The sequence below is a fragment of the Geospiza fortis genome, unplaced genomic scaffold, assembly GCF_000277835.1.
Source record: "Geospiza fortis unplaced genomic scaffold, GeoFor_1.0 scaffold27, whole genome shotgun sequence".
Lineage (NCBI taxonomy): Eukaryota > Metazoa > Chordata > Aves > Passeriformes > Thraupidae > Geospiza > Geospiza fortis.
Window position 1 is genome coordinate 2,725,472 of NW_005054329.1, and position 10,100 is coordinate 2,735,571.

Below are 10,100 nucleotides of genomic sequence, written 5' to 3' on the forward strand. Positions count from 1 at the left end.
GCAGCGCTGGGTGAAGCCGCCGATGCAGCAGGACAGGGATGGCTCCTTCTTTCTCTTTCTTTCTTTATTTTCCCTCCTCTTCCCATCACTGAGCTTCCGAGGGCCGGGCACCTCCCTCAGATCTCCAGGGATGCTGGGGCCAGGGATGTCAGGGATGCTGGAATGGGGTTTTTCTCTGCAGCCGTGGGATGGGAAAGCCTGACTGTGGCAAGGATCCTGGACCAGAGGGGTTATCCCGGAGGGGATGAGGGAGGGGATGCCCGGTGGGCAGAGGGTGCTGGCAGGAGGTGGGTGCAGAGCTGGGAGTGCTGTGAAACACCCCCCGTGTTCCCCGGGGAGCCACAGGGATGGAGCAGGATTTTGTTGATGCTGCATCCATTTTGCCTTTGAAGTCAGCCCCAGCCCAAAGTCACTTTCATATCCTCCAGAGTCACTCTAAGACTAAACACAGCAACTCTCACAGGGTAACACCCTTCAGTGCAGGGAACACAATGGGGAGAGAAACTGTGCCTTGAGACTGAGGCACTGCAGGAACCCTCAAAATCCAAAATCCAAGCAAATCTCAGGGGAACCTCTCATTGAAATGCATCCCCCACTCCCACATTTCTTTCCACTCTTTAGGGGATGATGAAGCCAGAGCTCCCCATGCCATGCACAGCCAGCAGTCCTGACTCCCCTTCTGCCACAGGATGGATTCTAAGTCAGAATAAGTAAAAAGTGACATTTTGGCTATTCCAGGGTTCTCCAAGACATATCTCTAGTGGGAAGTCCCTGGAAGAGCCCCTTTGCTGAGGGCAGGGGGCCTCACACACCCACCCTGGGCAGTTTTGGGGGGCTGCTGTGCTGGGGGGGGTCTCAGGGTCTCAGTGTGCCTGACTTCAGGGCCATGAGCTGCTTCTCAGCTCACAGGAGCAGCCACCTACACTTTGTCTTTGCCAATTCCTGGCTGTGCTTGGCTTCTCTTTAATTTAATTTCACGTTAATTAGTGGTGCCGTTGTTTCACAGGCAAGCTGGGCACCCTCGCTCTCTCCACACTTTAGGGTTTCCAATTAATGGGAGAAATGTCACGATCTCGAGGCAGACCTGCCTGCTCTCACCCTCACTGCCCATTCCTGTGTCTCGCAGAGCCCTGACAGCTCCTGGAAAGGGGCTGAGGAGGAGCATTTTGGAGGTGGGGAGTGCTTTTGGGCTACAAGACCCAAGCCAGGATCCTTGGCAGGTTTTAAAGGTGCTGCACCCACCCAGATCCAGCAGCAGGTTGTGAGGAGGGAGGAGGGATTGGAGGTGGTTGAAGACCAGGGATTCTGTAGACTTACCTATAGAAAAGGGATGGAAGGGTTTGTTTAGTGCAAGGATTCATTCCTTGCCCTTTGGAACTGCTGGGATCTGCTCCGTTACAGGAGCCAGGTGAGCAGCCTGTCTTGCAGGAGGCCAGATGGCAGCAGTGCTGCTGTGCCAGGGTCAGGGGGGAGGAAATAAAGCCAAAAAACCAAAATCTGCTGAGAGCCTCCGAGTTGTTTGCACAGAGCATCACCTGTGAGCTTTGTTACTCACCCGCTCCCACACGGGAACTGCTCTTGGGAGCTTCCCCTGCCCGTGGGGCTTTGTAAAGGGGGGGTTCTGCTGAGAGGGGTCCCCCCAAACAGGAGCAGAGCTCTTGCAGCCCCGCTGGGATACCCCAGCCTTGCACAGGGCAGGAGAGCGTGAGGATGTGGCCACAGCTCCCAGGGATGCACAGCATCCAGCTCCTTGCAGCCCAGCCTGCTAATCCCCCTGCTTTTAGGGAATTTTAAGTGACCTGCTTGCAGCAGGAGTTGCATAAGAGACTGATGAATATATATAAAAAAGGCTGAAGGTTTCCCCAGCGCTCAGGTCGATTTGTGTGGCAGAAGCCGTCCTTGGCCAGCCGCCGCTGCCCTGGGCAAAGCCCTGCCCTTCCAAAAGGGTTTCAACAGCGTTTCCTTTGCCTTGCAGGGCCGCCTCCCGGGCATCAAGGTGAAGTACCTGCTGGTGGTGTGGCTGGGCATCTTCGTGGGCAGCTGGGTGGCCTACATGCACTACTCGTCCTACTCGGAGCTGTGCCGCGGCCACGTCTGCCGGATGATCATCGTGAGTGGCAGCACAGCCCCGTGGCTGCTCTGCAGGGGCTGGCTGGGGCTGTGGGAGCCCCAAAGCTGGGAGGAGGAGCCCTCCTGGCAGCTCCTGCCCTGGTGCTGTCCCCAACGTGGCACGAAGCTCAGAGCAGGAGGGGGGATCTTACCCTGCCAGGGTGATGGTGAAACAATTCCGTGAGATGGCAGAGGGAAGCAGCCAGGGCAGATGTGGGCAGATCCGTGTCTGTGCAGAAGAAGCTGGAATGTCAGGGCAGGGAGCAGGATCTGTGGGCAGGGACAGCATCACACCAGTGCCCTCTGGGCTCTGCAGAGCAGGAGGAAAAAGGGAGCACTCAGTCCATGGTACCTGTCTATGACTGCTGAGGAGCCCTAAGGAAAGCAGCAGAGCTCTGTGTGGCAGCCTGGCTCTCTGTGTTTTGCCCTGTTTGGGGTTTGCAGTGTAGTTCCATGGGTTTGTAGTATGTTCCATGTTCCCCATGGGATGTCCCCAGGAGTGCTGTGTGTGCCCCTGGCATGGGAGTGGGTCTCGGCCCAGTCTGGGCGAGGAGGGGGAGCTGGGCTGTGTCAGAACAAGCCTCGTTGATCAATCCCTCAGCAGAGAAGGGAGGCAGGAATTGCCATAACAACAGCAACGATCGTTTAATTTGATTTTCTGCCTAACTCCGACCGCGGGGTCTTGGGCGCTAATTCCTGCTCGGAGCTGGGGTTTCCAGGCACCGTGTCTGGCCGTGTCCCCTGTGAGCAGGTCCAAGGGTTAATTCCCATCCACAGCAGAAAAAAAAAAGGGAAAAGATGTAGTGAATGTCTGCAGCTCCAGCTTGCAGCCCTGAGGCAGCTGTGCCCTCGCTGAGGAGCTGCAGAGCTGCAGCCTCTCCTGCCCAGGGATGTCTCCAGCTCCAGCCTGGCTGTGGATCAGAGCCACTGTCTGTTCCTGTCCCTGCCACCCCCTAAACTGGGGCCAGCCTACTCCACAGCAGGGACTGCTGCTCTGCTGAGCAGCCTGAGCCTGTGCTTCCGCACCCAACTCCACGCTGCCCTCTCCTCCAGCCTAGGAGGTTCTCCCAAACCCCTGGATTTGCAGCAGCAGCATCCAGGAACAAATCCCTGAGATCCCTCCAGCAGCACAGTGGTCCCTGCCAGCCCAAGGCACTGAGCCATCCCTAAGGGCCAGTAGAAATCTATCCCTGCTGAGCTACTCTCTCTCCTTGCCCTCCCCAGTGTGACCAGTACAAGAAAGGGATCATTTCTGGCTCCACGTGCAAGGACCTGTGTGAGGAGCGTGGCCTCCTGTTCCAGCACTGCCTCTCCTCCTCCCCCAGCCAGCAGGTAGGTCTGTGCCCCCCACCCATGCCAGGGCTGGGCACCAGCCCCAAACCCTGCGCATCTCCCCCTCTGCCCATCCCAAACCAGAACCGAGCTCCCTCCACCTGCTGTCCCCCTCCCTGTGCTCCAGGTTTACAGAGGGCTCTGGAGGGACAGGGAGGTGATCATCAAATGTGGCATTGGGGAAGCCCTGAGGGCCGAGAGCCGCCCGGACTCTGTGCCCAGGAGGGACGTGGTGCTCTTCGACAAACCCACCCGGGGAACCTCCATGGACGAGTTCAAGGAAATGCTCCTCAACTTCCTGAAGGTCAGTGCAGGGCCCTGTGGGCTCCCACAGCCCTGGCATGGCTCCTGTGAGTCAGAAACACCAAGTGTGTTTTTCCTTCCCTTTGAACGAGAGTTCCTCCTTCCCGTGCCCCCCACCCACTGCTGGTGCCAGTGCCATGCACTGATGAGTGGAGGAAATGAGTTCTTCTCTGTGAGATTTCAGTAGCAGCATCCCTGGAGGTGGCTGTGCCATGGCTGTGGGTGGCATCTGTGCTGGGCAGAGCTGATTTGGTGGCCCTGGTAGTTTCCCCTGTTGGGGCTTCTGCAGCAGTGGTGGGGTTCCAGCTCTAGAGCAGCCCTGAGGCTGGGAAAATTCTGCTGGCCTGGATGCCTACACGTTGTGTGGCATTTTCTGGAGTGTCACCATTTCCTCCTCCTCCCCAGCTCAGTTCTTTGCTCCCCCAGTTCTGTTTTGTGGTGTGACACCCAAACATGGAGAGCTGTGAGGGTCTGATGCCACTTCTTGTGCTGTTTGCAGTCCAAGCTGGGGGATCAGCCATCTCTTCCTGCCTTGGTGAGCCGGATCATCACCATGGCAGACGTGAACCATGATGGGAAGGTGTCCCTGGCAGAGGCCAAATCTATCTGGGCGCTGCTTCAGCTCAACGAGTTCCTCCTCATGTTCTCCTTGCACGAGAAGGAGCACACGGCCAAGCTGCTGGGGCACTGCGGGGACCTTTATGTCACCGAGAAGATCCCCCACACCTCCCTGTATGGGGTGGATGTCCCCCCTTTCCTGCAGTCCCTGCTGCCTTCCCTCGCCCACCAGCTCATCCACCAGTGGTTTGCGCCGGCCTGGCCCCGGCGCGCCAAGATCGCCATCGGCCTCCTGGAGTTTGTGGAGGAAATCTTCCACGGGACCTACGGGAGCTTCTACATCTGCGAGAGCAGCCTCAGGAACGTGGGCTACAACGACAAGTTCGACTTCAAAATGGTCAACCTGCGCAAGGTGGCCACGGAGATGACAATCAGAGGCTTCCTCAAGGGCCGGCACTGTGAGCAGAACGGGGACTGCACCTACGGGCGGGATTGCACGGCCACGTGTGACAAACTCCTGAAGCAGTGCAAGAGCGACGTGGTGCAGCCCAACCTGGCCAAGGTGTGCGGGCTGCTGCAGGACTATCTGCTCTATGGAGCTCCCCTGGAGCTGAAGGAAGAGCTGCAGAAACAGCTCCGAACTTGCATGACCCTCAGTGGCCTGGCCAGCCAGATGGAAGTGCACCACTCCCTCGTGCTCAACAACCTCAAGACCTTGCTCTGGAAGAAGATTTCCAACACCAAATATTCCTAACGGGGAAAGCACGGCCCTGGAGTTTCCAATCTGTGAGCTTGGAGTGAGGTCCAAGGGCTGAAGGCCTGTTTCTCCATCCTCTCCTCCCCAGGAAAAACACACCCTGCACAGGGAGTTCAGCAGACCTGCAGCCCCTTCTCCTCCATGGAAAACCAACATCATGACTTGCACCACCCAGCAGCATCAGGTATGGGTCGGCAGGAGCAAAGCTGGGACACCGAGCTGGGCTGAGCAGGCTTGGGGGAGGAAGGAGACACGGAAAAGGATAAGGAAGCTGAGCCCAGCTGGATGCATCAAACTGTTCCTTGATGAGCAGGAAAGCAGAGCAAAGCGATGGGAATGAATCATTCATGCTGTACTTGTCACATCTCCTTTTGAGGAACGGCTCTGATGTAAATAAACAGCTTTTACGTGAATCACACCCGTCCATCAATAGCCAAACAGCAGCCTGTTAAGTACCAGCTTGTTTGTGATCTAAAAAGGAGGAAAAGGTAGATTTCCCCTTCCAAAAGTCTCTCCTTAAGTGTCTGAGTCATCTGCCATCAGCTCCAGCTGTCACACAGGAAGCAGCTCAGCTGTCTGTTGCACCGTGGAGAATCGTGGCAGTTCTTTGGTTCCGTTTTTAAGTGCCTGACCCTGACGGTGGTGCCGTGGCTTGTGAGAGGCTCCCCCCAGCTGCTCCTGCCCCCAGGCTGGAATTGGCAGCACAAGCCATTCCCTCACGTGTGCGCTCTGGAAGCGGCCGAGGCCAAGGATGGCTTAAAGGCAAAGGGCTAAACACGAACCGTTGTGACCCCTCCGTGTGCTCGGGTGTCACTGCCCAACCCCTCCGTTTAATTCTCCAAAAACTAAGCTGGGCTTGCCCTGCAGAGGTTGAGGGTTAATACCAGAATAATCCAGTGCTTCTCTCATTATTAAAATGAATTTCCAGGCAAAGCTTTTAGCAGGTCTCCAGACATTTTTTTTTTGGCTGTGTCTGTGCTCCCAGGGCTCCAACTATGGCTGTTTCCTTGGAATGCTCAATTATAGCAATCTTACAGCTCTGGGCAGGGAGGAAGAGCTGGATAAACTCCCCCAAGGTTGCTCTGTTTCCATATCCCTGCTGCTGGAGCATGTGCTGCTTCTCCTGCCAACAATTCCGTGGGGAAGTGAGCATGCAGCTGATGTGCAATCAGAAAATAAAAATACACCTGACACTGCAGCACCAGGGCTGCAAATTTAGGAACCCTTTGGGGAGAAAGATCAGGATTTTCCTTCTGTTGGTTCTTTAGGCTCCTCATCACTTCTCACTGGGCAGATTTTGGTGTCAGGAGTGCTCAGTGTCCGGCAGAGCCAGCAGAGCTCAGTCCCTGCTGAGTAGTGGGTTGTGGAATGTGATTTATCCATGCAGAAGGTGAGCACTCCCAGGGGTTCCGTGTTCGAAGGGCTCCTCAGCCTGGATTGGGTGTGGGCACCACCAAGGTCCTGTCTGCAGGTGCAGGTTCAGCTGCAGGGAGGGAAGGCAGGGCTGGAATTCCCTGGAATTCAGTAACAGAGGCTCCAGGCTCCTCATCCCTTGTCCTGCATCCCCATGGCAACAGCTCCCCTGACAAATCCAGCTCCTCCTGCCATTAGCAGAGGAATCCAAGCCCCTGCCAAAATCCCCTCCTCAGGGCGGCAGAAAAGCCATTTTCCATCCTTCCCTCCTTTGTTTACTCCCACTAAATCCCTGCTGTTCCCTTCCCTCGAAGCAGTGTTAAAGCACCTGGAGAAATGGAGGAAAACAATTTCCCCAACATCAGAACCTCTCTAAATGTTTATAAAGAAGTGGTTCCTGTAGCTGAGGGACCAGGCCCTGTCAGTTTAATTGAAATAAAGACACTTGTGACAGCAATTGTTCCATTAATGCACACCCCCGTGGCCCTGGACACTCCCAGGAATTCTGCTCATCACTAATAAAAAGCACAAAGTGAGTGCAGTGTACAAACCACTCTGGGATACAGGAGAGAAATGAGTCAAGACAAAGCTGTTTTACACTCAAATTCCTCCAGATTCCCCACAGGAGATGGAAAAAAAGCCAGGACACTCCAAGACTGAGAGTCTGATCTCACTGGATCCCCTTTGTGCCCAAGAGGATGGAGGTAAAATCTTAAATTGCTGCAAAACAATCCTTAATTCTCATATCCACAGAATCTTACATCTGAGAATGGTTAAAAAATAGCATTACTTGGGGTGCTACAAACACACAGCATAATTCTTTCAGTCTTGTAGGTGGCATCTTTATTTAGGTTTTTTTTTATTTAAATCCTTCTTAACCATGTAGAGAAAACACAGATGATCAAGTTTTAGGAATCTCCAAGCCATCAGACGTGAATGCTGCCAACCAGTTCTCAGTTTGTCAGACATTCTGCAGCTCAAGGCGTAATCTGCAAATAAAAAAATAAGGCCCAGTATGTCAGAAAAGTTGAAAAACAGGCAAGAAAAGGGAGCAATAAAGTCAATACTAATGAGCTAATTAACCCTCGCCATACAAACTCTGCTGCCCTCATTGTCTGGGGTCTGTCCCAAGAGTTTCCACATCCCAGAAGGAAATAAAGATAAAATATAAAATGAAAACATATTTTAAGGCTCTGTTATCAGGGTTCACAAGGAAACTTTGAGACAGGGATTTCCTTCAGTCCAGAAGGACATGGCACAAATTTAGGAGAAGCTCTTTGGCGTGACATCAGAAGGGTTTTGGAAAAATATCTATAATTTAAGAGCAGGATAGCTGGAGCCTGCTCCGGGTTATTCCATCACTCCCTAAAAATCCAAGGTGAGTTTGCCAACCTTGGTGCAGAGCCAAGCTATTAATAGTGCAGGGAAAAAAAATCTGAGCTTATTCCAGCCTTTAAAGCCATGACATAAACCAGTCCTTGATGATGAAGGGCTGTGCTATGTGCTGAGAGATTTTTAATTCCTCTCTAAACCACTTTCATGTAAAACATTCACGTTTTCCACAGCTCAGAGCCAGTTTTTCCTTCAATAAAGCAATATCCATGGCCCAGGAGTGCTGCCTGGGGAAGGGCAGTTCCAGTAAATGCCATCAGGAAAATGTTCATGGTTCTGCTGTGCCTCACACAGGGAGCTCTAAAGAGACACTCATTAGCACTCAGTGCCCACGCAGGACCCCTGGAGTGAGGAAAGCCTGATGAAAAACCCCAAACACGGATTGCAGGTTAAAAGAAGTCAAGAAATTTAAATAAAAGAGCCACATCCTCAAGCATAACCACATCCCCACAACCTCATTAACATTCTTCTCCAAAGCCAGTGACTTTTGCCAATTAAAGGGCTCATTTTGCACCACTGAGGCCCCTCTGGCCCTGTAATGGCCATTTAATGAGGTTTCCCATTTAGCAGTGCCAGAGTCACTCACTGCAAAACTCAGGGTCACAATCTCTGTGTGCCCAGAGCTGCTCTTGGTGTCCTTTGAGAAGGGACAGTGACACACAGCACCATTTGGATACAGGGACGGACTGAAGGACAGTGTCCATCCTCCACCATTCCCCATGAAAGGCAGGAGAGCAGGAAAGGAACAGCAAGTGTCAGGTTGTTGAGCAATCCTGAGAGCTCACAGGGCTCAGAGCACCAGGGAAGACCTCGCCTGTTGCTGTCTGCCACCGAATGACACAGACGTGGCACTGCAGCCACGCCTGCAACACGAGCTGGGGCAGGGCTGGCACCTCCTGGCACTGCAGCTCACCTGGGCAGGACTGGCAGCTCCCAGCAGGGCAGCTCACCTGGGCTGGGCTCCTCTGGTCTGCCTCGACTCAGGGCTGCTCTGGAAAAGAGGGAAATGCACGGACAGCCCTTAGACACAGCCCAAAGCCTGGTTACACAGGCGCTGTTTCACTGGCAGCAGGAATTTAAAAGGTATCAATAACAGCACAGGAATATTTTTATTTTCTGATAGGATGAATTCCCAGTGTTACCATGTGGTTTTACAGATCACTTCCACTTCTTTTTCTGTAACACAAGTGGCACCCACAGGATCACAAACCCACGTGCAGCCTGTGCGGCACAGAACAGAACCTCCCCTTACCCACACCCCACATTCCAAGCAGTTCAGAGCTGGTTTCCCCTGTCTCCTATGAGGCTGATTAAGGATGTCAGGCTATCAATCACTCTGAGTGCTCACGGGGTGCAGAACAAACGAGCGTAGAACATAGCCTGGGTCTCTCTTGCCACTCTTTGACACAAAGATGCCACAGCAGCCATCTCTGCAACGCCAGTGGCAGCCTGGGGGAAGCAAATAACCCAAAACCACTGAAAAAATGTAATTATGGGTGGGTGTCCACCCCTGGAGTGTTCAAGGCCTAGCTGGATGCAGCTCTGAGCAGCTAGGGAGAGTGGAAGGAGTCTCTCCCAATCCAAACCATTCCATGATTCTGTTGTATTTAAAAGAAGATTTTATCACTATTTAAAAGGAGTGCTACCAAGGTATTTGCTGCACGTGCAGATACCACATGTAACACTCCACTCACAGTTAGCAAGGTGGCTGAAGCTTGCTTGGGCAGCCTTTTCCTGAAGGATCACTCTTCATTTCTGAAGTCACACCATCCTGGTCACTTCATTTTTTTTGGTCCACTGCCAGACTGAAGAAAGAGAAACAAAAGAAAAATGTTGTTAATAATTGCCTAACCACCTTCATTCTTTTGTGACTCATGCCATTTAACTAAAAACCAGAGAATTACAACAGTTAAAAGAATGATATCCACTGAAGATTGATGGTAGCTACTAAAATCTTTGAAAATACTTTCCTGAAAACCCTAAATTTTCTTCCTTTTTTCAATGGAGTATATTAAAAATACACATCTGTGTATGCTTTATATTACAGATATAAATATATAAACACCTTAAAATATATTCGGTTCATAGTATATGGACATATTATTAACATCACATTAATATATTAATAATATAGATATTTTCTTTCCAGCGCGTTCCACGATTTACGGGATTTGCAGCGCACGTGGCAGCCTCCGGAGCCCCGGGGCCGCTCGGGGCCGCGCCTGGACGCGGGGGG

The 10,100-nt window shown here is 52.7% G+C and overlaps 1 protein-coding gene, 1 long non-coding RNA gene and 2 other non-coding genes across 4 annotated transcripts in view; 1 reads left to right on the forward strand and 3 right to left on the reverse strand.

The window, feature by feature from the left end:
- Positions 1-5,999, forward strand: part of DIPK1B (divergent protein kinase domain 1B) — a 6,952-nt gene extending 953 nt beyond the window's left edge. The window contains exons 2-5 of the mRNA XM_031057287.1: positions 1,891-2,110; positions 3,334-3,441; positions 3,569-3,745; positions 4,244-5,999. Of these exons, the coding sequence (XP_030913147.1) occupies positions 1,891-2,110; positions 3,334-3,441; positions 3,569-3,745; positions 4,244-5,056 (1,318 nt within the window). The 3' untranslated portion in view covers positions 5,057-5,999. The remainder of the gene's footprint in view (positions 1-1,890; positions 2,111-3,333; positions 3,442-3,568; positions 3,746-4,243) is intronic.
- Positions 6,000-7,292: 1,293 nt separating this feature from the next.
- LOC115947896 lies at positions 7,293-9,690 on the reverse strand. The gene is made up of 3 exons (XR_004081752.1): positions 9,559-9,690; positions 8,778-8,855; positions 7,293-7,461 (listed from the first exon to the last, which is right to left on the reverse strand). It is a non-coding gene; the product is annotated as an uncharacterized LOC115947896 (long non-coding RNA).
- Positions 8,616-8,749, reverse strand: LOC115947898. Its single transcript, XR_004081754.1, has one exon. It is a non-coding gene; the product is annotated as a small nucleolar RNA SNORA17 (small nucleolar RNA).
- LOC115947899 lies at positions 9,180-9,313 on the reverse strand. The gene has a single exon (XR_004081755.1). It is a non-coding gene; the product is annotated as a small nucleolar RNA SNORA17 (small nucleolar RNA).
- Positions 9,691-10,100: the final 410 nt, after the last annotated feature.